Here is a 27,379-nt window from a genome sequence, read left to right as displayed (position 1 = left end):
TGTTAAGAGAGTAGTGGTGGTTTGGTCCCCTTTATGCTTTGTCTACTGTAGATTCACAGACAATGTAAGTGAGAGCAAGGACGGGAAGACAGGATTTTCGCGTCCCATGTTTTTCCTGCAATAAGAGATGTGAGTTACGAGAGGGAACTGGTCGTCAGTACGTGTCCACCCAGGGAGTGTATTTTTCAAAAACCATAACATATTGCCATGATAAACAAGTGTCTTTAACAGCTTATTATGGGGAATAGTTTACCCCTGGGGGTAGGGGAGTTTTTCAAGAATACTCCCCCAGTATCCCTGCTTGTCGTAAAAGGCGACTAAAAGGGTTGGCGGAGGGTTAGTGCCCCTCCCCGGAAAACAACTAACTAAAAAAACAAACAATAAGCCTCGGACAAGGACTGACCAAACGTTGACGACCAAGGACCGGACAAAGGACATTGCAATTGGAACGTGGAATGTAAGGGGAGCGAATGATGAGGTGAAAGAGAGAGATTGTCCAGGTGCTTGAGGATGCGAAAGTGGATGTATGTGGAATAACTGAAACAAAATGGAGAGGAGAAAGTGTGAGAGAATGGGAGTATGGATGGGATATATGTGCAGGAGTAGGTGAGAATGAGAGGGCAAAGGAAGGAGTTTGTATAGTTGTGAGTAAAAGATGGAAGAGGAGCATAAGACAGTATGGATCAGTTGGATCAAGGATTGTGTGGGTAAAGTTGAAAGTTGGAATACAAATGTGGGCGATTGTGTGTGTGTATGCACCAACGCAAGATCGTGCTAGAAGAGTGAGAGAAGAATTCTGGACAAATGTAGAAGTGTGCATGGAAAAGTTTGGAAGGAATGAGAGAGTGTTTTTGATTGGTGATATGAATGGTAAAGTTGGGAATGTGAAGGTGGATGGAATAGTTGGTGAGTGGGGTGTGCCTGCTGAGATAGATGAGAATGGCAGTGCGTTAGTGGACATTTGTGCTGGGAGGGGGTTGGTGATAGCCAATACCCTCTTCAGGCATAAAATGATCCACAGGTATACATGGCGAGTGATGAGAAGGGTGGGTGGTGAACTGAATGAAAGGAAGGCAATGATTGATTATGTGTGTGTGGATGAAAGAATGCGAAGATGTATATTGGATGCAAGAGTTTATAGAGGTTGGGGGAGTGGACTTTCTGACCACTACTTGGTGGTGGCCAGAATTAAAGTCCAAGTAAGATGGAGGAACAGAAGAAGGGAAAGACGAGAGGAAGGAGTAGTTGCAAGGAGAGTGGAAAGGTTACAAGAGGATGAGAAAAAGGCAGAGTATAAGAGAGAAGTGGAGGAACGATTGGGCAAATATGAATTGGAGCAGATGGGGGACGTGGAAGGTGTGTGTAGAATATTTTCAGAAGAAATATGTGCAGCATGTGATGTGGTGTGTGGAAGGAAGAGAAGACAGAGGGGGGTGCAAGGAACAGCGTGGTGGACTGAAGAGGTGAAACAGGCTGTGGCACAAAAGAAGAAAGCATACAATGAATGGATGAGGAATAGGGGCGTGGTAGAGGTTGAGAGGCGGAAGAGAGAGTTATATGTAGAAAGAAAGAGAGAGGTGAAAAGATTAGTAAGAGAGAGTAAGAAGAGAGTGGATGAGGAATTTGGAAGGAATTTGAGTGTAAAGTGGAGGGACTGTAAGAAAATGTTCTGGAGAGAGGTGAAAAGAGTAAGACAGGGTGGAAGTGAAGTTAGCAGGGGAGTGAAAGATAAAAATGGTAGATTACTAGTGGAGAAGGGAGAAAAAGTGAGCAGATGGAGAGAACACTTTAAGGAATTGTTGAACGTGGAGGATGGAAGTAATGCGAGTATAAGTGGCTGGGGAATGGCTGGGAGAAGGAGGGAGGTGAGAAGAGAGGAAGAAATCAGTAGGACAGAAGTTGTGGAAGCAATGAAGAAAGTTAAATCAGGGAAAGCCCCAGGAATTGATGGAGTGTGTGGTGAAATGCTGAAGCATGGGGGAGAGATAGTAGTAGAATGGATGTGGAAGATGTGCAGATTGGCCTGGGAGGAAGGTAGAGTCCCGGAGGATTGGAAGTCAGGTATAATTATTCCCATGTACAAAGGAAAAGGGGAAAAAGAAGTGTGTGGTAATCATAGGGGCATTTGTCTTCTTAGTATAATAGGAAAAGTGTATGGTAGGATACTTATTGACAGAGTTAGAGAAAGAACAGAGGAATTAGTTGGAGAAGAACAGGGAGGCTTTAGGAAGGGAAAAGGTTGTGTAGATCAGATATTCATTCTCAGATCTTTAGTGGAAAAGTTTCTAGAGAAGGGAAAGAAGTTGTATGCGGCTTTCATGGATTTGGAGAAAGCATATGACAGGGTGGATAGACTAGGATTGTGGAAAGTGTTAAGAATATATGGAGTAGATGGGAAGTTGTTGAATGCTGTGAAGAGTATGTACGATGGTGCGAGAGCTGCAGTGCGTGTGGATGGTGAACTAAGTGAATTTTTCTCTTTGAAAGTTGGGTTGAAACAGGGATGTGTCATGTCTCCATGGTTATTCAATCTGTACATGGATGGGGTAATAAAAGAGGTACAAGGTAGGGTAGTGGATGTTGGAGTGGCCCTGGTAAGAGAGGATAGTGTTTGGAAACTCCCTGTGCTGTTGTTTGCAGATGATACTGTGTTGTTGAGTGAAGACGAAGGGGAGCTGCAAGGCTTGGTGGATGAGTTTGGGAGAGTGTGTAAGAAACGGAATCTAAAGGTGAATGTAGGGAAGAGTAAAGTGATGGTCTTTGAGAGAGGTGAAGTCAGTGAATGTACAGCGAGGTTGGATGGTGAGGAATTAGAAAATGTGAGTACGTTTAAGTACTTGGGTAGTGTGATGAGTAAGGATGGAGGTTTGGAGGGTGAAGTGCTTGAAAGGGTACAGCAGGGAAGAAAGGTTGCTGGTTCTTTGAAAGCAGTGATAAGAAACAGGGAAGTGAGCATGGAAGTGAAAAAGTTACTACATGACAGTATTGTGATACCAACTCTAACGTACGGAAGTGAAGCTTGGACGTTGTTGGAAGGACACAAGTCAAGAGTGAGAGCAGTGGAAATGAGTTATTTAAGAGGAGCCTGTGGAGTCACATGGAGAGACAGGCTGACGAATGAGGATATAAAGGAGCGTTGTGGTGTTGATGTGGATGTGATAGGAAGCGTTATGAGGAACATACTGAGGTGGTTTGGCCATGTGGAGAGGATGGAGGGTGAAAGACTGACGAAGAGAGTGTATGTGAGTGAGGTGGAGGGGGAAAGAGGGAGGGGGAGGCCGAGGATGAGATGGAGGGATGGGGTGGAGAGGTGTATGAGAGAGGGGGGTGTGAGTTGGGAGCAGGGGAGTGAAATGGCGGGGGACAGGGCGACTTGGAGGCGATTTGTTTGTGGCCACCCCAAACGGGACTGAGGCGTCTGGCAATAGATAGATAGATAGATAGATAGTTTTAGTTTAATTTTATTTATTCACTTTGGTTATTTTTTTTAAAATAAAATTCACCCTGTTTACCTTGCGAAATGTATGTTAGTCGTATGAGTGAAGATAAAAATATAAACAAACCCATCACGATGCCGAAAGAGGACAGCGACGTCGTACTTGAAGTATGACCTTGACCTATGATCAATCTGTACCAGAACCACACTCCATCCCATCCACATTGTAGAGTCTATACACTGTAATCCCATCCATACAGGTAGTGTAAGTGCCAATTTTGATCTAGATCGGATCTGTCATTTAGGAGAAAACGCCGCACCCTGAACTTAACCTTGAGTCATGACCTTTGACCTTGGTTTTTGATCGATCTCCATCAACATCGAGTAATTTTCTTCTCAGACCCACACACAACATATTTGCCTGGTTTTATACAAATCGGATCAGACTTAATGAATGGTTAGAAAGGGCGTCCGTTGTCTTAAATGACGCTAGTCCGATTCCAGGCTGGAGCAGGTGACTGTGCAGTTCATCAAGTTTCGTTAAAACAAACTTATCTTCCACAAGATCCACCGACAAGTTATAGAAACGCCTCAGTTAATACCAGTGCACCAGTCCTGAGTGAAACAGCCCTAACAAGTATTCTTTATGGGCGGTGGAGATTAGTGCTGAAGTGGTTACATGTGTAGGTGTGTGGCACATCAGAGGACTGTTGGGCCTAAGGTAAGGGACTGTTAAATCTATGTCCAGAGTCGGACACAAAAACATATATACATACATACATAGAAACCGATTCGATCACACTAGCTACGCCATCTGTATCACAAACATGCAAAATTTTATATGCAAGATGGTAGGTAAATCGAGAACTTGAGACTGTATTTACGAACTATATTGGGCTTTTTTTTTTATGCGAGGAAGAAGGAACCCAATGGCTATGAGCCCGCATAACAGTTCCTTCCAAGAAAAAAAAAAAAATAAACGAACAATACAAAAGAGAGCTAAATTCTTATATAATATTTTGTTTATTCTTTCACCTCCACTCATACATCTTCCTTATAATTTCCAAAAAGACCTTCAGTCCATTTACTTAATTTGTATTGTACTGTAGGCTACTGTATATTTGCTAGCTCCAGACGACTGCACAGACGAGATTTTTCGAGCTTGTAGGGTCGGTACTCCTCATGTATTCCGCTAACGCCAAAAATCTCCCTTTACTTGAAGGAAAATCGTATTGTTGTAACAAGAATAGTAGAAAAATGGAGCTGAAGTGGTTAAAACAAACAAACCAAAAAAAACGAGTACAACACAGTTTATGATAAAAGTAAAGTGCCACGCAGACTTGTTTATCCTGCGAAATAATTAAGATCCTTGGTAAAAAAATAAAAAAAATAAAAAATACGAAGCCTCTGCCATGAAATAGAAAAGAAAGTGAGCCGAAACAAACGCTTTTCCCGAAACCTCTACCGTACTTGCCTCGACCAGACTCTGGTGCCTCTTTGCCTTTTTCCCGCCTTGTGGCAGTTTGTCGATATGGCTTGCTGAGGTGGCTGCCGTTGAGGTGGAACCAGTCGGTGAGCCTACGTCATAACTTTTTTTTTTTTTTTTTTTTTTTTTTTTTTTTTTTTCGGGGAAGCCTGAGGCGCCAGCAACTGGAGAGCCCTGCGCTAGGTTCGATGCTTGGGAGTGCAGGTTTTATCCCCTTTCTTCCTGTTCTTTTTATCTGAGGAACACTGTCTTGCTGTGACGAAGCTTGTGCATCGCAGTGATCGTTGGAGCTATGCTAGTCAGGTGCGACCATGTGAGGCAGGTACACTGTGAGAAATCAGATGGAAAGTCGTGTTCGGGGGAAAGATTAAAAATATATATATCTATATTGCCTTGTGTATTCGTTGGACACAAAAACCTATTTTTTATGTATAATCTCAATAATATTAATAAGTACGCCTACATCGTATTCTTAAACACCGTTCTCATTAGCCTCCTTCATTACAACTCGCGTAAGGCCGCCCCCGGCGTCCTACGCCCATTTGGTCTGTCACCCTTTGCTTATTTCTCGGAACTTTGAAATAAACTAAATATGAATGAATAAACTAATATGTGGCTATAAGGCGCGAAAATATGGACTTGGCTGCGGCTTCGTTACTGAAAGCAAACTATTGACGGGTAACTTAATTTCATAATTGAAAATACAGTATATATATATATATATATATATATATATATATATATATATATATATATATAGATATCGGAACTTTGGAAACACACACACACACACACACACACACACACAGCCCAGGAGTATTAAGGATACACCTGGGAAAAAAATCGAGAAAGCTGATTTTTTTCAGGAAAGCTACTTTGAAGCCATCTAATTCAAAATCAACAAACATTCTAAACATTCCATGGAAGCTAACCGTGTGGGACGAAAAATTCAAGATGACCACCATCGGCATAGGGCGCGTAAAAGCCTATAGCTTAGTGACTAAAATTCACACTTGGTCATGTAATACGGCCTTTTATGTGTTTTAGGAGTGATTAATCCATTTCTACTGTTCTAAGAATTCTATGTCACTGATATACACAGAGAACGTGCGGCAGACGCAAAAAATCGGAAATCTGCATACGCTCGTGCTCTACGTGCATACGTCTTCTGCCGTCTCGGTTGTGTCTGAGATGCTTGATACACCAAACTTTTTGAGTGGAGTGAACTTGAACGAACTCAGAGCTCAACATGAGATGCTCTTAAAAAGGGAGTGCCCACAAGACAATGTTCTCCATAAACATGTTACTCAGCTAACTCATATCTTACACGATCTTGAACAGGAATTGTCTCTGAACAGTAGACCCTAGAAACTACGTATTGAATGTGAGAAAATGGTGCTCATTTTTCTACTGTTCATCCGCGTTGAACACACTGTTGATTGGGAGCTACATCTGTTATGCATCACAGTGATGATCCCTGTACTTCATATTGAGGGACATGCTGCATACACAAAGTATACTAGACTTTAGACCGGATGAAGCAGCTATCTAACATGGTGGACAAGGAGAAGTATGAGACATACACAATCTGTGGGTACTGGACCATCAGAAGAACCCACAGATTCTAGTCTGGAGACTTCACTGACCAGACAATTGAGCAGGTGTTGATGCGAATGCTGAAGACACATGGAGGTCTTGCACATGGTTGTGGAATTACTGGCAGTACACATTCCAAGATGGTCCATGTCCTGCCACAAACAGTTCCTGTTTGTGAGTCACTAGAGGCTTTCTGTGGTCCATATTCTCAGACAGGTGACCAACACACAGACCTTCAGGAATCTACAATTGCTTGTGATAGCAAACGCTTTCTCACCTTTCGGAATTACCTATCTCACCATTCGCCATTTGCCTACGCAGGTGAATACCTCGAGAGACTGGTCTGCATTGACACAGGAGTCGTGGCATCTATTTGTGCTGATGCAGATTGTGCTGTCAAATCAGGTGAGGAGACAGTTGCACGTATCACTGGCATGAACCACACTGATGTTAAGCTCAAAAAGGGCGAAAAGTTTATATCTACTGGTGCTGCAACCTGCACTGCCATGCAGTGTCCGTGGCAAAGACGTTGAGATTGACCCCACAGGTCACATGTGTGATAAAGAACCGATCAGGTATGGAGAACCGATCAGATATGGAGAATCGCTTTAAACATGAGTTTAGCAAACAGCCACCGGCATTATTTGACAAAGGAATGATGCGTAAAAACAACAAAAATGGTCTTGCCAAGGTGCTGCAAGCTCCAGTAGTCCCAATATCCACTGAAGCTCTTGAGAACATAGACTATGTGGTGGATGGAGGACATTTGCTGCAAAATGTGACATGGCCCTTGGACTGCACGTATGGTGCAGTGTGTGACAGCTGTGTGAATCACGTTATCAATATATAACAATGGCAGAATGCACTGTCTGCTTTGATGGCTACACAAATCTTGCCCTGTCAACCAAGGTAGCTGAACAAAACCGCCGCACAGATCTAAACGTTTCTGCAGACATACTGTTTGATTTCAACACATCAATCACGGGTAATCAACACTCCAATTTCGCAAATGGTAACAAGTCACGGTTAATCAGTAGGCTGAAGGACCGGCTTACATCTGAAGGCGTTGCTTGCTCTCAAAGTCAGGCTAGTGCTAACTACCTAATAAGTAGCACAGCATTGGCATTTGCTAGAAATACCGCACGACCTGTTGTACCTGTGGCAAAGGATACAGATCTGCTTGTCATGTTGGTTGATAATGCCAGAACAGGCAATATCTACTTACAGTATGCAAGAGACTTTGTTTTTAGCAAACACAGCATCCAGCAGGCAATCTACACACCCGACAACACATATTGACAGCACACTTTATCACTGGATGTGGCACAGTCTCTGCCTCGTATGGCACTGGCAAAAAGGCCATGACAGTCTCGGAAAGCGAGGATTGGAGGACGTTGGATGTGTTTAAGAGGAGCGATGCCAGCCAGGAAAAGTAGCCAGAGTGGGGGAAATATTCTTACTGGAGTTATATAATGCCAATCTGACATGTACAACATTTGATAAGCCGAGGTTTGTGCACTACATGCAGAGGATGAACAAAGCATCCAGCAGCTTCCAACATCAGAGCCTACCTCCCACATCCTCAGCCACAAAGTACCACTCATATCGTACCTACTTCGCAGTTCAGGAGTGGTAGGGCAATGTTGAGGATCTAAATCCTACCGACTGGGGTTGGGAGCTTCGAGGTGGAATGCTTAATTCCACTTTAACTGACAGACCAGTAGCAACAGAGCATGTTCTTCTCATTGTGTTATGTGGGTGTAAACAAATGTGTGGCAAGAGATGCAAATGTCGGAAAGCAGGACTCTACGAGTACTCTACAGCCAAGTGTTCCTCGTGTACTGGCCAATCATGTGCTAATTCATGCCCACCTGATGGAGAAGATACTGAGTCCCCATGCTATAATTGTGACCATACCTAGTTATGATACTAAAAAAAAAAAAAATGATTTAGAAATAGTTCAGTACCTGCTGCTGGCAAAAGTTAGTGCTGGTTGTTGACTTTAGAAATGTTTAATTTACCACCCATTTTGTTTAAAACAGTACATTACCTTGATCATATCTTGAACATACGTCAATAAATTATTGGAATCATGGTAAAAATGGTTTTCTTACACCCAAAAACCTTTAAAATGAGGTATTACATGACCGTCTGTGACTTCTGGTTCCAAAGCTATATAAACGTTCCATATGGCACTGGCGGGCATCTTGGATTTTCGTCCCACACGGCTAGCTCATGTGGAAAGTTTAGAATGTTTGTGGATTTCGATTTAGCATGCTTCCAAGTAGCTTTCCTGAAAAAATCAGCTTTCTCGAATTTTTTTTCCAGGTTCCCTTCGAACTTGAGCTAATTCCCTCCCCTCCCCCACACACAGTGGGGCCCTAGGAAGTGTTCATGCAAAGTTTCATAAAAATCGGACCACGCGTCTAGGAGGAGCAGCTGGATAAACCCTTATACTGACAGACAACGGTTCATTATTATAGAGACGAAGCCTTTTAAAAATTTTATTCTTGGTAATTTTAGACATTATTCACCTTTGAAGAGACTTTGAACTGGAGAGGTTAGATGTAGACGACTTACCCACTCATTCCAAGAGGTCGCACATAAACCAACTAAAATCTAGCAAAGGCAACAAGAACTGAAGAGGATGGTCAGGGAACACCAGATCGAAGCTCTTCATCCCATCCCCAAGAAAGGTACACGAGCGATTTTTAAATATCCAAATTGTATCGGACGTTCAGAAGTTGCTGTTGCACCCTGAACTTTGACTCCGACTAACCACCTTTGACCCTGGCCTTTGACCATTTCGAATCAAATGGTCATATGAGAATTTTGACCTTGACCTATGATCTATGATTGATCTGCATCAAAACTGAGCCACTCACAAACCCAAAATCGGATCAGACATTGGTGGGATCTTTTGTTAACACACACACACACACACACACACACATACACACACACACACACACACACACACACACGCACACACACACACGCACGCACGCACACACACACACACACACACACGCACACACACACACACACACACACACACACACACACACACACACACACACACACACACACACACACACACACACACACACATACAGTGGTAACGCTCTCGCTTGCCAACTGGTAGACGGGAGTTCGCGCCTCGCTCAGGTTGCGAAAAGTTTCACTGACGAAATGGGTGGTTACTGTCCCCCTTGAGCAAGGGGACGGGTGTGTGCGTGTGTGAAGGTCACAGCCTTGCCCTTAGATCGGACTATATGAGCTCTCAGCTCCCTTCCGGGAGGGTAAAAAGCTGACGATCACGACCATCAAGTGATCCTGACCGACCCGGTGAATTACACACACACACACACACACACACACACACACACACAGAAAGATAGATACCTGCATATATAGATACATACATAGACACTGACGAACACAGTAGCTACGTCTTCAGTTTCGCAAGCAAACGAACAAAACATGTCACCGGGTTCAGGAGCGTAGAATATTGAAGTTAATGCTTTCCGGTTGATAGGACGGATCTGATTTTTGACTTTTATCAAACTGGGTAATTTCTCGCTTCACCTTGTTATCCGGAGGATATATATATATATATATATATATATATATATTATCATCCGGACATCCTTTCCCACCCAAGGGCAGGGTGAGGAGTAGCAATGTCCAGACAGCCCAAAATTGCCCAATCCAATGGGCCACCCTTCCATTCACTCATCATTCAAGCCCTCGGAATCCTGGCTCTATCGGATACGCCAAAAACATTCACCACGTTCTGTAGCTTCACATATCGTATCCGACCGAGTCAATCCAGACGCTGCTACGTTAAAAAGGGGTGCCAAAAATCCCTGATCATGCATATCTCCTCACAAAATTCATCCAGCCAGCTCGATCTCCTGTCAGTTCCCTGGCCTCACCGACTTCCAAACCTCTCTTCCTCACACATTCATCCACCATATCTCTCCACCTTCTCCTTGACCTACCTCGCCTCCTCCCTCATTTGAATTCGCTCAGATATACCGTCTTCACCACTCTATTGTTATCCATTCTCTCCACATGACCATACCATCTCAGTACACTCTCTTCAATTCTGGTGTCCACTGACTTCCTCACTCCGCATCTTTCAGGAATCACATTATTTCGTATCCTGTCCACCCTCTGTACTCCATAATACATTCCTCAGCAGTCCCATCTCCACTGCTCTTACTCTTGACTTTTCATTTTCATGCCACACCATAGTCTCACATCCATATGTTAAAGTTGGCACTAACACTCCTTCATGTAAGCCTCGTGCAGCTGCAATACTCAAGCCTCTGTTTCTTATCAAGGCCTTCATTGCACCAGCTACTTTTCTTCCTTGTGTCACTCTACTTTCAACTTCTTTAGCACATTTTCCTCTCTTTTCTATCACTGTACCCAGGTATTTAAACTCTCTCAGCAATTCCAGTCTCTCTCCATTCACTGTTACATTGCACTGGGAGTCACCTTCTCTCTCAATAACCATCACTTTACTCTTTTCTACAATTACTCTCAAGGAACGACGCCTACAGACATCAGCAAAACTCTGCACTTGCCTACGAAGTTCTTGTCCGGTACTTGCAAGCAGTACTGCATCATCAGCATACAACAAATTTGAGATATTCCATCCATCACCATTCATTACCAATGCCATCCCTCTCTCCATTACTCGTGTTTTCACTTCTCTCATCACGCCATGCATATATACATTGAAGAACCATGGGGACATCACACAATCTTGTCGCACGCCTACACTGATTGTGAACCATTCACTTAGATGCCCATTAACCCTGACACATGCTTCACTACCATAATAAAAACTCTTGACGGCACGTAACAGCTTACCCTCTACACCGTACATGCGCAAAACTTTCCACAATCCTTCTCTGTCCACTTTGTCATATGCTTTTTCCAGATCCATGAATGCCATAAACACCTTATGGTCCTTCTCACAAGCCTTCTCTACTATCTGTCTCACTGCAAATATTTGGTCCACACATCCTCTGCCACTCCTAAAGCCACCCTGTTCATCACTATCTAGGACCTCTGATATCTCTCTTACTTTCTCTATAATAATTCTTCCATATACCTTACCTTCCACACTCAGTAAGCTTATGCCACGATAATTCTTGCACTCACTTCGTTCACCTTTATTTTTGTACGGGGGTACAATCACAGCCTTTTTCCACTCTGCAGGCACAGTTTCACTCATCCATGCCTTCTTACATATCTCCAACAAGCACTTCATTCCATTCTCTCCACTACATTTAAGCATCTTTGCATACACCTCATCAACCCCAGCTGCTTTCCCATTTTTCAGCCGCTTCACAGCACTCTTCACCTGTGCGAGTGTCACGTCTCCTGGCACTGCATTCCTTCTCTGCACACCCCCAGAACCGATCATGTTTACATCTGCTCTGCTCCCTCTATTCCCATTCATCAGGCTTTCAAAATATTATTTCCATCTGGTCCTTACTTCATCTCCATGCGTTAATAACCTACCAACTGCATTCTTCACACTTTCACATTTCTTTCCGCTGTCGCTTCTACATTTCCGCACCTTTTTCCAGAATAACTTTCTATTTTCAGAGTAGTTTGCATTCATTTTTCTTCCTAGATCCTCATTTACCTCCTTCTTTTTCCTCTTCATTAGTCTCGTTACGTGCTTCTTGCTCTCAGCATATTCAGTTCTTATTTCAACTGAACCCCTATCCTGTAACCACTTTAGCCACTTCTTCCTCTTTTCCTCCACCGGTCTCTTTACCTCCTCATCCCACCATGCCGTACCTTTCTTCTTTGTTGTTGCTCTTGCCACACCACATACCGCTTAAGCATTCCAAACTAAGCAATCCCTATATGCATTCCACAGTCTGTCCAGATCTATTTCATTCCAATTCAGTAATTCTATAACTCGTCCTCTACTTTGGTCTTGTATTCATCTGCCATTTCTTTGATCCTCAGCTTCTCAACTTTCGGTCTCTCCCTGACTGATTCTCTCTCTCCTGATCCACCTTACTCCTTTCAGCTTGATCTTGCTTACCACAGTCATATGATCTGACAGACATCCACATCGTCCTTTCACAGCCCTCGTATCAGCAACCATTCCCATCATCGACCTCTCTACGAGCACGTAATCAATCAGGCTTCTTTCAACACGATCCCCGTTCCCTCTGTACCATGTATATTTATGTGCATCTCTGTGTTTGAAATACGAGTTACAAATGCACAACCTCCTCTCCTGACACATATCCTTTAGTCTCTTCCCATTATCATTTTCTCCTAGTACTCCATAGCAACCCATTATGTCATCCTCAAGACCAGTGCATACTCTTCCATTCATATCTCCCATCACAATCACTTTATAGCTCCTGGGCATTTCTCCCACTACTTCACCCAGCTCATCCCAAAACCTGTCTTTCTCTCTCTCACTCCTGTCCTCACATGGTGCATATGCTAAAATCACTGCCACTTTCACTTTCTCAAACTTGAACTTGGCATACATACATCTCGAGCTAACACATTTGTAGTCTCTCATTCCACTCTGCCACACCTCATTCATCTACAAAGCAACTCCTTCCTTACATCTTCCTCTCCCATTCATTCCCGATCTTACACATTTCACACCCTCCCATTCCTTCACTTCGCACTCTTTCATCTTCGTTTCACACAATGCCATCACAGCATATCTCGCACTCTTGAACACATTCACTGCCATGATTAAGTGATTTTGGATAGGGGATATATATATATATATATATATATATATATATATATATATATATATATATATATATATATATATATATATATATATATATTTGTTACTGCCTCGTCGACAGATGATTTGTCTCTCTCTCTCTCTCTCTCTCTCTCTCTCTCACACACACACACACACACACACGCACACACACACACACACACACACACACACACACGCACGCACGCACGCACGCACGCGCGCGCTGTATTTTTTTTTTTTTTTTTTTGTGCAGGAAAGAAGGAACTAAAGGCCAGGAGCCCGCAAGATTGTTCCGTCCTTGGAAAAACAAAAACAAGAAAACAGAGAACCAGATTCAAGATCCGTTCATTTCATTTCGAGATGTCTGGGCACACTGCGTTTGAAAGACTGGATCATAGGCAGTAGGAAATACAGACAGAGGGAGACAGTTCCAGAGATGACCTGTTGCATATATGAAGGACTGGGAGTACCAGTTAACTCTTGCAATAGAGAGCTGGATGGAAATGGGATGAGAGTTTGTTGCTAGACGGGTGTTACGCGCCCGCCGTAGTGGTGGAGGGATGCAAGCAGACAGTTCAGAGGAACATTGACCATTAAAGTAGCGATAGAAAAGAGATAAAGATGCATCAGTGCGGCAAAGAGACAGATGTTGAAAGGAGCCAGTAAGAGGAGGAGAGTTAATACGACGAAAAGCCTTTGACTCCACCTTGTTGAGAAGGGCAGTATGTGGGGAACCTCCCGACGCGTGAGAGTTGTACTCTACACAGGGGCGAACAAAACCCATGTAGAAGGTTAACAACTGCGAAGGAGTAAAGAAGGCATGGAGTCGGCTTAGCACACCCAAGCTCTTGGTAGCAGATTTTACAAAAGAGGTAATATGATCTTCCAAGATAAATCCTGTGAAAATGAAACACCAAGTATGGTTTCAAGATGATGCAGGATTGAATTAGATATTGTTAAAAATTAGGGGATCCTCCTGCTGAAGATTTTGTTGGGTTGAAAGATGTAAAAAGTGAGTTTTTGATACATTAAAAACAACAATATTACTTTTACCCCAATCAGATATGAGCCTAGACGGACATTAGGTGTGTCATAGCCACATCCCTTGTTTGCTGAAGTAACTGCTGAGATAGACGCTGAGAGAAACGAATGGAATGGTGAAGGGTGGAATGATCAGCTTATGTGTGGACAGGGTCAGATATACAACTAAGAAGGTCATTGATGAACAGAAGGAAGAGAATTGGAGATAGGACAGAGCCCTGAGGAACACCAATATTGATAGCTCTAGGAGAAGATCGGTGGCCGTCTACAACAACTGTATAGAGCAACCAGAAAGGAAGCTAGAGATGAAGGTACTGATAGAAGGATAGAAACCGTAAGAGAGGAGTTTGGAAATTAAAGATTTATACCTGACTCGATTGAAAGCCTTTGAGATGTCAGGTGCAATGGCAAAGCTTTCACTAAATTCCTGTGAGGAGGATGACCAAGAGTCTGAAAGGTAGGTGAGAAGATCGGCAGAGGAGCGACCCAGGTGGAACCCATACTGACGTTTGGAAAGAAGGTTGTCATAGGAAAGGTGTTTTAAAATTTTCTGTTAAGAATAGACTCAAAAACTTGTGAAATACAGGAAGATAAAGCAATTAGGCGATAGTTCGAAGGCTGGGAATGGTCACCCTTCTTTGGAACAGGCTGAATGAGAACAAATTTCCAGCAGGAAGGAAAGGTATAAGTTGACAGACAAAGTCATGCAAGAATTTACCTAGGCAGGGTGTGAGCGCACAAGCACAGTTCTTGAGGACAACAGGAGGGACCCCATCAGGTCCATATACCTTGTTAGTATTGAGGACAGTGATGGCAGAAAATACATAAAAAAATACATCAACTGAAGAGATTTTAATGTCAGCCATGAGAACGTCAGAGGGAGGCAGTGATGGAGGAACGGCACCGAAATCGTCTAAGGTGGAATTGGAGGAGAAAGTTTGAGGGAAGTGTTGTGACTTACCAGCAGAAAAAATAGCTATAGGGCCCATCAGAGTTGAAAAGAGGAGGGAAGGATGATGAAGTAAAGTTGTTAGAAAGGTTTTTGGCTAGGAGCCAGAAGGAGCGGGAAGGATTCGAATTGGTTAGTTCAGAGCATTTAGTACGAATGAAATTATTTTTTTGCAGAGCGAAGGACAGACTTAGCACGATTCCAGGCAGAAACATAAAAGAGATGAGATTCAGGGGTGAGTTGGCTCCGGTACCTATTGAGGCCTTCTCCTTGTTGTGGACAGCATTAGAACAGGCGTGTTTAAACCATTTTTTTTTATTTTTTTTTTTGCGTTATTAAAGGATATGAGAGTGAAATGTATGTTCCATGGCCGAGAGCAAACCTCTGTAATGCGCAAGGCATGCTCAGATGGCTCTCGGCCATGGAAGCAATAATCATTCCATGGAAAATCGAAGAAGTATTTCCTGGGGGCCTCCCAGTAAGTGGCTCCAAAGTGTCACAATCGATGCTTTTGGGGAGGATCCGAAGGCCGTACTGGAGCGACAGAACAGGTTAAAGTGATAAGGTTGTGTTTGAAGGAGCCCAACGGAGAGGAAATATTAACAGCTTAAGCAGAAGAATTAGCTGTAAGGAAGAGGTCAAGTATGTTGGAACTCTCTCCAAGGCGGTCAGGGATACGGGTAGGGTGCTGCACAACCTGCCTTAGGCCATTAAGGATGGAAAAGATGTAGGCTTGTTCACCAGGTGTATCAGTGAAAGGAGAAGGGAGCCAAAGGTGGTGGTGAACATTGAAATCTCCTAAAATGGAGATTTCAGAGAAAGGAGAGTTTGATAGGATATGTTTCATCTTAGAAGTAAGATAGGCAAAGAATTTTACATAATCTGTAGAATTTGGAGTTTAAGTAAACAGCACATATATTTAGTCAGAGAATGACAAGATAGCCGAAGCCAGAGGGTAGAGAATTAAGAAGATTCAAGTTCAGGAACACGATAGCAAGATATGTCGTTGCGTATATACAGTATACACAACAGCCACCTTTGGCTTTGAAATGACTGTAGAGAAAGTAGGAAGATACAGAAGACGGTTTGCTATCAGTCGCCTCAGACAACTGAATCTCAGTGAGGAGGAGAAGGTGAGATTTAGAGGAGGAGAGGTGGTGCTCCACAGAGAGAAAGTTAGAGGAATGACAACAAATGTTGCAGAAATGAAGAAGTGAGTCAGACAGTACTTCCAGGCATCCCGTTTGGTCGTCACCAGGAGAGGGGCAGATGGTGAGGGCCATGGTGGTCCCCACCCGGGGACTCCAAGGCTTATTGTAACGGTCATTTTTGTTTAAATTTTGAATAAGAAGCGTACAGTAGTGTGTAATGCGCATGTAGTTTGTTGTGAACAGTTAGAGGAACTTGTATTGGAGAGCATGCTGGCCTACTCTTTGTGCTACTGAAACACTGAAAAAGTTCAGCAATGGAGGATGGTCAGGAGCTAGTCTCGAGGGCTGATGAAACGAGAGCTTCAGCTCTCCGTGACATCAGCTTTCCAGTCCACCGTGGGAGTACCGCCCCGTTCGACTGGCGACACAGTCTACTCCCTATAAAGCCCTCCAGTTTGAAATCTCTCTCTCTCTCTCTCTCTCTCTCTCTCTCTCTCTGATGGTGGCTAATGAAGGCTTTACCTAAGTCCTCCAGTTTGAAAAATCTCTTTCTTGTGTAAAATTGTCTGGAGATCCCAAGGAAAAAAAAAAAAAAAGCCAAGTACATCACTGGACTGAAGGGATTAAATAAGGGAGCTGAGTGGACTTAAACGACGTGACTGGGCTTCTAGTAGAACTAAGTTGACCTGACTAGCTCTAAATAGATGTAAAACCGACCTGGGATGATCATCTGAATGTGCTGATATTGACTGATTGGGGACAGAATGGATGTAAAAAGCTTGACTCTAATTACTCGTCCATCTCAGGTGGTCTGAACTAACAAAAAGGCTACAGCGTGGCTCCTCTTCCAATCCGCAGGGTGATTTCTTGTGTGTTGCGGGAACGGCTCAGTCAGTGTAATCAGTGTCAAACCTGCATCATTAAGTCATTTCCTACTCCCACTGCCACACCCACGCCCACACCAACAGACTAAGCCTTCCCTGCAACACATAAGATATTGCAGGCGGAGTTCCATATGGAGCGCTATTTACGGACCACCTTGAATAGGCCCGTATTCTCATCAGCTCAGTAGGTACTCTATCACGCTCTCCCTTAGCAATATATTTGACCTAATCATCATCATCATCCGGACCTCCTTTCCCTCCCTAGGGCAGGGTGAGGAGTAGCAATGTCCAGATAGCCCAAATTTGCCCAGTCCAATGGGCCATGTTTCCATGCACTCATCATTCAAGCCCCCTGAATCCTGGTTCTATCGGGTACACCAAAAACATTCACCACGTTCTGTAGCTTCACATAATCGTATCCGATAGAGTCAATCCAGACACTGCCATGTTAAAACAGAGTGCCAAAATCCCTGATCATGCACTTCTCCTCACAACATTCATCTAGCCAGCTTGATCTCCTGTCAGTTCCCTAGCCGCATCGACTTCCAAACCTCTCTTCCTCACACATTCATCCACCGAATCTTTCCACCTTCTCCTTGGCCTACCGCGCCTCCTCCCTTCTTCGAATTCGCTCAGATATGCCTTTTTCACCACTCTGTTGTTATCCATTCTCTCCACATGACCATACCATCTCAGTACACTCTCTTCGATTCTGGTGTCCACCAGCTTCCTCACTCCGCATCTTTCACGAATCACATTATTTCGTATCGTATCCACCCTCTGTACTCCATACACATTCCTCAGCAGTCCTATCTCCACTGCTCTTACTCTTGACTTTTCATTTTCATGCCACACCATAGTCCCACATCCATATGTTAAAGTTGACACTAACACTCCCTCATGTAACACTCAAGCCTCTGTTTCTTATCAAGGCCTTCATTGCACCAGCTACTTTTCTTTCTTGTGTCACTCTACTTTCAACTTCTTTTGCACAGTTTCCTCTCTTCTCTATCACTGTACCCAGGTATTTGAACTCTCTCATCAATTCCAGTCACTGTCCATTATACTGCATCATCAGCATACAACAAATTTGAGATATTCCATCCATAACCATTCATTACCAACGCCATCCCTCTCTCCATTACTCGTGTTTTTACTTGTCTCATCACCCCATCCATATATATATTGAACAACCATTGGGACATCACACAACCTTGTCGCACGCCCACACCGATCGTGAACCATTCACTTAGATGCCCATTAACCCTGACACATGCTTCACTACCATCACAAAAACTCTTGACAGCACCTAGCAGCTTGCCCTCTACACCGTACATGCGGAAAACGTTCCACAATCCTTCCCTGTCCACTTTGCCATATGCTTTTTCCACATCCGTGAATTCCAGAAACACCTTATGGCCCTTCTCACAAGCCTTCTCTACTATCTGTCTCACTGCAAATATTTGGTCCACACATTCTCTGCCACTCCTAAAGCCACCCTGTTCATCACCATCTAGGACCTCTGATATCTCTTACTTTCTCTGTAATACTTCTTCCATATACCTGCCCTACCACACTTTATAAACTTATGCCACTATAATTCTTGCACTCATTTTGCTCACCTTTATTTTTGTACAGGGGTACAATCACAGCCTTCTTCCACTCTGCAGGCACAGTTTCACTCATCCATGCCTTCTTACATATCTCCAACATGCGCTTCATTCCATTCTCTCCACTACACTTAATCATCTCTGCATACACCTCATCAACCTCAGCTGCTTTCCCATTTTTCAGCCGCCTCACAGCATTCTTCACCTGTGCGAGTGTCACGTCTCCAGGTCTGCATTCCTTCTCTGCACTCCCCCAAAACCAGTCTTGTTTACAGCCGCTCTGCTGTCTCTATTCCCATTCACCAGGCTTTCAAAATATTCGATCCATCTGGTCCTTACTTCATCTCCGTGGGTTAATAATCTACCACCTACATCCTTCAAACCATCACATTTCCGCTTTCTCCTCTACATTTCCTCACCTCTTTCCAGAATAACTTTCAGCTTTCACAGTAGTTCACATTCATTTTTCTTCCTAGATCCTTTTTTACCTCCTTTTTCCTCTTCACTAGTCTTTTTACGTGCTTCTTGCTCTCAACATATTTGACCTAATACACCTAAATATTCTCTTGTATGTTTATGTATTTCTGATATTGATGTGGATTGGACTAATAACATGCAAGAGAAAATAAATGTGCCATATGCACAAAGAAGCTATATATATATATATATATATATATATATATATATATATATATATATATATATATATATATATATATAAAAGTACTTGGAGTCTAGTTAACCGACTAGAATACACCTTATAGGCTGAGCTTGACCTTATTTGGCCGGAAAATGTTACTTTTGCTATTGATATGCCGTCGCGACGCAGGTGTATGGTCGACAGATGCGTTTATTGATTCCATGAGATTTCTCACGTCCTGAAAGTTAAAAAGAAAGCAAGACAACATTTATCTATCTAACTATAAGCAGACGCCATGATCTCGTAAAGGGCGCCGTTTGATTGTTTCACGGGGAGGGGCCACTGAACTCTGTGAGGGGGGGGGGGCACTAACCCTCCAACCCACATGTTGACACGTAGGGAACGCGTATGGATTGTTTATATGGTTACCATCCAGCGTTGTAAATGGTTTCCATACTTACAGAAACCATCATGCTTGTCACTCAGTGCAAAGCCACCTGAAGAGGGAAGAAGAGTAATAATGGCAGGAAAGATGGGAGGAACAGGAAGCAAGGAGGGCAGGCACGGAAAAAGAAGTAGGCAGCACTACTTCTTGAGTGAATGATCACCGCCATCTACCACCATGCAGCCTCATTATAGTTTGCAAGTTCTAGAACAAGCGAGAATGCTGCGTGAAAGTTTGCAAATAAAAACTGTGAGGTCATGCATTAAAAAAAAAAAGAAGAAGAAGAATTATGTTGTCAATTTGCTGCCGGTTTTTCAGTATGCGGAGTTTTGCTATATATGCATGGCAGATGGGAATTTAATGGTCAAGTACAAAATCATGGCAGTTTTAGAATTCCCCGAATAATATGACGAAGCGATTTCTGGCATCCTCAGCCACCATCGACTGGTTTGTTTGTAGGACTCAGTAGCTACGCAACTGCCGGAGAGGGTGGTGGTGTACCTGGTGGGGCTGTCAGTTGACATCTGTGATTTATTTGTATTAAATTGTGACAATGGTGACTTTACGAGAGATGGAGAAATACCTGAAACGGTTCCTATTTGATCCGGATGCAATAAAAAAGTATTTTGTGTAAGTTAAGGCATTCATCTACTGCCTATGTGGGGTATTGACGGAGGAGGGTTTAGTTTGTGATATATTGGGTTAGGTCTGGCAAGCACATCGTCTCAAGCATTGTATCATTTAAAATATTATTTGGTCATCCCTGCTTAAGTGTACGCTGCTCCCCATAATTAGATGGAGATATTCTTGTAGACAGGAAAAAAATAATAATCAGAGTTAACAATGTAATTACACTGCTGCTGTGAAAATGTGATGAAACTCATTCTACTATTGTCTGTTGAAACTGATTACGTAACGAAATGAGGTTGTGATCGATACTGTTTTTAAACTCGAGACTTACGGTGAGTTGACTTAATAATTTGCAAGACTGACACTCAATGTCATTTGTATATTATGCCGCCGGTGTTTCGAATATCTTGTTTAATGAACTCGAAGTAAATTTAGTGACGGATTGAATCCACATTATCATTGTCGCGATGATCTCGACGAAAGGTTGTTCGAATACTTTGCAGTGTATTTTATTATCATTTGATAATAACAAGTTGCATGTTTCCTGAACAGAAAGTTAGCATGTTTAAGTAAAAGTCCCTATTCAACCTTAAGTGATTCGTAAACATTACAAATGTCCCTAGTGAAAGACAGTGTAACCGTGGAGCAGACGACGGTGTTGTGGTGTGGGGCTTTCCTGTACTCGTGGTTAACCAATCAAGAACAGTTTAGTGACAAAACATGGGAGTTGTGGGAGTTGTCAGGTAACGTAAGCTTTATACTGTACTCCTTGTTAACTGAAACTTATCCTTCAGGACAATGCAGGAGAGAACTGGACAGCGGGCTTGATCGTGATGCACATGTTAAGTTGATAGCCGCTTCCCAAAGACTATTAGTTCATAAATTATGATCTGGAGCAAGTATAGTGATATTGATTGACGTTTAGCGCGTCAGGTTATAATTTTGTGACGTGCAAATATATAGACCGGTTTATATATTTTTCATAGTGTAAGTTATCATTCTTTGGGATTAACCCAAAAACTTCGTGTGGGTAGCCTATAAAGGGTCTCGGTCACAAGATGACCTGTTCTGGTGCCGACATAATTTCCACATTGGAATTATGTCTCTCGCTAGTATACACTTTGTGTTTATTCATATTTAGAGAAAATGTGTTTTAGTGTTGAGATGATCCAAATGCCACTTCATTATAAGCATGGTGTGGAAATAAGATGAGCACCAGACCTGCGAAAGTCATAACTTTTCGATGTACACATGAGGTTAAGGAAAGGCGATAGAAGAATATGAATTGTATATATGTTTAAGTCTTGGGGAAACACATATACCCTGTTGGTATACCGTACTTTAATGTAATTAATACTACCGGTATATACTTTATTGAGGTGTATAATGTGCATGGTAGAGTTGTAACTTCTACTCATGTACAAATCCCAGTTGTCTGTGGAATAGCACCTCTAAAAAGCTGCTGATCTCAGGCCACTCCCAGTGGGGAGGCCAGGAAGCTGTAGGGAGATTTACTTTCAGCTCTGCTAAAGGAGAGACATGCTGCTCCGAACTCTCTCTTGTCGCAGTTGTAACTTTCTGTGGCGAATAAAGAGAGAGAAAAACACAATCTACGCCAGTTTCTGTCACCTGCACACGCTACCGTTCCTCTAATGCAGGATCTACACCGATCCCCGCCATCTGTTGCAGCGGAGAGACATTCGGAAGTGCCAGCTGGGAGGGTTCCAACCAGCTGATACAGACCCAATGCCTAGAACCTTGAGATAGTCTTGGCTGAGCTTGAATTCAGTAAGAAAGATGGCTTCGCATGAATACTTATGACCTTAATTTCTGTAGCCAAATATCTGTGACAGTATTTCTAGCAACTGTTATAATCAAACTGAAGGTTCTTAAGACATGGTGTTGCTGCAGTTTGTACAGTCAAGATGAATGCAGTGGATGTAGATGTGCGTATAGAGTCCATGCCGTATAGCAGACCAGTTGCCAATAGAAAATGAAGTGATTAGGGCAGAGAAACTGATAGTGCACGTTTAAAAGCTAATATATTGGATGAATTTTTCTGCCATGTGGAGAGGATGGAGGGTGAAAGACTGATGAAGAGAGTGTATGTGAGTGAGGTGGAGGGGGGAAGAGGGAGGGGGAGGCCGAGGATGAGATGGAGGGATGGGGTGGAGAGGTATATGAGAGAGGGGGGTGTGAGTTGGGAGCAGGGCAGTGAAATGGCGAGGGACAGAGCGACTTGGAGGCGATTTGTTTATGGCCACCCCAAACGGGATTGAGGCGTCTGGCAATAGATAGATAGATAGAATATATACCACTGAAGAAATCTTGAATATGCCACGGATGGAGAGCAAATGCAATTATGGGTGCAGTATTCTAAGTGTAAATGAGGAGGATATACAGAATAGGCTTAATGGATTAAATACTTGTAAATCTGCCGGACCAGATGGATTACATCTTGGGATATTGAAAGAAGCAAGCAGCAGCATAGCTTAGTTTGTTGAATTGTCACTTTACAGAAGTGATGGGAAAACTTCATGATGAAGAAAGGTTATGTAATCCCAATATTTAAGAGTGGTAACTGGAACTATGTCAACAAATATGGACCAGTTACATTAACTTCAGTACAGTATTATGTAAAGTTACGGAGTCCATTATCAGGGATGGGTTAATGATTTATTCTATGAAAATCATTATGGATTTACCCCAGGTAGGTCATGCATACTTCAGTTGCTGGTCGTGATGGAGGAATGGTCTAATATGTTGGATAAGAACAAACCTTTTGATATTATATATTTTGATTTTAGCAAAGCTTTTGATAAAGTTCCACATCTTAGATTGCTTAGTAAAATAGAACCATATGGATTTTGTGGAGAAGTACTGGCATGGCTAAAAGATTTCCATATTGAACGTTGGCAGCGAGAAGTTACTGAAGGGGAGTATTCAGAGTGGGAGCCTGTAACAAGTGGTGCACCACAGGGTAGTGTGCTGGAACTATTACCGTATTATTTGTCACATATGTAAATGACCTGCCAGATGTAGTTAAGGCCATGCTGAAGATATTTGCAGATGATACAAAGTTGTATGAAATGGTGAAAACAGACACTCAAATCCAGGCCCTACAATAATATGTTTACCTGGACATACTGGCAGCTGGGGTTTAATGTAGATAAATGTGATTCATTCTGGAAAAAATAACCCAAGGAGCAGATATACTATGGCAGCTCAAATGGTATAAGGGAGATATCAGAGACCATGGTAGGGAAGGTTTTGGAGATTCTTAAGGTTAAAGATTTAACATTTCACAAGCAAGTAGCAGCCACAGTCAAGAATGCCAACAATGTTTTGGGAGTAATAAGAACATTTACACATCTGGATGGTCAAATGCTGGTCAGCCTGTATTGCTCACTGGTTAGACCGGTCTTGGAGTATGGTACTTCAGTGTGGTCAGCTAGGTTTAAGATGAACATGGACAGTTTGAAGGCAGTACAGGGGAGAGCAACTCGATTGATTCCTGAAATTAGTAGACCGGATTATCAAGGAAGACTTAAATTGTTTGGTTGTACTCACTGTACTACAGGAAGAAAAGGAATGACATGATAGTGGTTAATAAAATAATGACTGGTCATGTAAGACTTAGAGAGAGATTTTTTGATCTCCAAGACTCCAGCACAAAAAGACATCATCTTAAGTTGAAGAAACAGTTCTCAAGCCTTGATGTAAGAAAACACTCATTCACAAGAAGGATAGTTGATGTTTGGAACTCTTTACCAGAAGATTTTGTGTCAGCCTCATGTATGGAGAGTTTTAAAAAGAAAGTGGACTGTTTTTGGAAAGAGAGCATTTTTGAATTACAGTACCATATTGATAAAAGATATATACTGCAGTCCTAATGCACCGCCACCTAGTGTAGTATTGTAGCTATTAATGTTGAGGAATCTGGCATACAGGCGTAAGCCTTTCAGCCATACTATTCGATATAAAGGTATGAAGAGAAATAGGCTAAGTTGGAAATGTTGGAGAGGAAGGTTTTGTTCAGGGCAGTGGAAATGTTCACAACAATGTTAGACAGGTAATGCTGTACTGTTAGAGATTTAACTGGGAAACAAGTCTAAATGAGGGTTTTATTCATGGCCTAATGCTGCCAGACAGGGAAACCTAAGGTGTTATTTTTGCAGGAGTTGATAAGATACGTAGAAATGCCTACATCTGAATTACATTCATGAAGCCTTTATTATTAGGTTGTTAAAATTTGGTGCTTATGGGAGTTGAAAGGGCCTGTAGGGAAAAGTTGAGTAGAACAAGATGACAGTTACACAGCAATTCAAGCTGTTTTCTTGAATACCCATGGTCTTAGGGAAAATACTTTAAGTAGCTACTAGATATATCACAGATGATTAACATTTGATTTTAAAACAAAAAATATTGAAGAGAACAAACAATATATACCTGTCTGTCTGTCTGTAGCCAGATGCCATAGTCCCCTAAGGGGGTGGCAGTTTGACTCTGAGTTACCGTAGTTGTTTTACAGGGAGAGGCACTAACCCTCGATCAACCCACTTAATGACACGTAGGAAACATGTATGGGTTACCGTACTGTAGTTATATGATTACCACCCAGTGTCAGAAATGGTTTCCTGGCTTACAGGGAACCGTTAGGCATATCACTCAATGTAAAGCCACCTGAAAAGGAAATGGAAAGATGGAAGAAATAGGAAGAGAGGAGGGCAAACACAGAAAAAGAATGATAATGGTGAAGGAAGAAGTAGGTAGCACTACAATGAGTGAGTGGACAATAGTTACCACCACGTACCACCAAATATACCCACTTTGCGATATTAAAGAAAGTTGCCTGTAACCTGCTAACTGAATGTTTACTGCTGTTATGCTGGCTGGATAGTATATACTATGTCAGTACACCAAACAAACAATTACACAATTTAAAAGCCATAAATAACAGTGGAAGTCAAATTGGAGAGGCGCTGAAACCTCACTAGGGAGGCTTCACCCTCTAGACCTCCCCCCCCAGTGATTATAACCTACCTCACAGCATGCAAACTTGAATGTACAATATTGTATTCGGTAGGTAAAACTTGCTCCAAAACAGTACCGGTATCGTGTATTAAGAGCATTTGGTAATCTTGGTGCATTTGGGAATCATCACACAACCATGAGATGGTGAAGATACTGTTGGTGCAATCATAAAGCAAATCTTTGTATGCATGACAGGAAACATCCATTAAAATATAACAGCAAAATCATAAATGGCAATTAAATTAAAGCCCTTCGTAATCCATAAAACCTAAGATATACCAGTACCCAGAATGAAGTGGTGTTCAGTAATGGAGCTCCCTGTTTACAAAAAAAAAAAAAAAAAAAAAAATTACAGTGGTCCCTCGCATTTAGTGTGTTTCATGTCACTGAATTTTGCGTTTAGCAATAGGTTAGAAAAGCTATCAGTCCTTTGCATTTAGCGATTATCTTACACGTTTAGTGATGTGGGGCGCGAAATGTCTTGCCCGTCTGTCACAAGAACGCCATTGTTATGGTATCATTGTTGTGAGCGTCTGGCCATCTTGGGTGCTTTTTTTTCTTTCACAGTGCCGGGCATTTGGCGTTTTTCGGCAGTGAGTAGATGTATGACCATACAGTATCATATCTATATAATGTATTGCTAATACACTGTGTTTCATTTTCAGCACTTTGATTAGGAAATCAGGGGTCGAAAGGGTGACTGGGAGGATTACTGCAGACTAATTGGTATTTTTCCCATATAAAGTACACTGTGCATTTAGCGATTTTGCATTTAGCAATGGTTTCTCCAGACAACAGTAATTAAATTGCTAAATGCGAGGGACCACTGTATACATACCGGTACTACAGTATATATATATATATATATATCTATATATATATATATATATATATATATATATATATATATATATAAATATTTATATATATATATATATATACATATTTATATATGGAGCCTCTGTGGTACAGTGGTAGAGTGTGTGTTTCGTACACGGGTGAACCAGGGTTCGCGCCCCGCCAGGGTAATAAACTTTGGGAGTGTTCACCCAGCCAATTACTGCATTGGCAGACACAAGGGGTGCTGTGGTTGAACCAGTGTCGCTTACTGTAAAGTATGCTTGCACCCAGTCGGCTTGCGCGAGCCGATTACACTTGGTTCACAGACTACACACACATCCAAAGCCAGTCCAACACTACAATTACACTTACAAGCTCTTCTCATCCTACATACAGTCTCTACCAGACAACCTAAGCTACTTGGTAGAGATACATTGGCTGTATCGTCCCGACTTCGGTGGATACTCAAAAGGCTGATGATGATGATGATATATATATATATATATATATATATACACACACACACACAGTACCCTCGCGTCCAACATGTGTTTGTCCAGCATGATTCGCATCCAGCACGGAGAGCAAAAAATTAGTACGAGTACAGTTTAATATGATTTAATTACTGTAACACGGGCGCGTTAGCATAACACGGACGGAGCTCCGAGAAGTGGGCGAAATCCGCAGAGTTCGCCTCTAGCACAATCACCCCTGGTCCAACACGGTCATACTGGACGTTCCCGTGACGCTGACAGCCAGTCAAAACTTCCGATCAAGTAGCCTCCCCTGCCTGGTATTGTGATGTGATCGTGATGTCGCCCAATTAAAAACGCTTCTGCTCTCACGTGATGTTTTATTT

General features: G+C 42.5%; 1 protein-coding gene across 1 annotated transcript in view; it reads left to right on the top strand.

The window, feature by feature from the left end:
* Positions 1–20,560: 20,560 nt before the first annotated feature.
* LOC145406428 (1-acyl-sn-glycerol-3-phosphate acyltransferase epsilon-like) overlaps positions 20,561–27,379 on the top strand; it is a gene marked incomplete at its 5' end in the record, with an annotated part of 172,538 nt that continues 165,719 nt past the window's right edge. Inside the window, one exon of the mRNA XM_080277584.1 lies at positions 20,561–20,646. Coding sequence (XP_080133710.1) covers positions 20,561–20,646 — 86 coding nt within the window. The remainder of the gene's footprint in view (positions 20,647–27,379) is intronic.

The sequence above is a fragment of the Coenobita brevimanus genome, chromosome 70, assembly GCF_032717465.1.
Source record: "Coenobita brevimanus isolate Jiangsu-jjx chromosome 70, ASM3271746v2, whole genome shotgun sequence".
NCBI lineage: Eukaryota > Metazoa > Arthropoda > Malacostraca > Decapoda > Coenobitidae > Coenobita > Coenobita brevimanus.
Note: the sequence above shows the minus strand (reverse complement) of the source record. Positions and strands in the feature narration are given on the sequence as shown.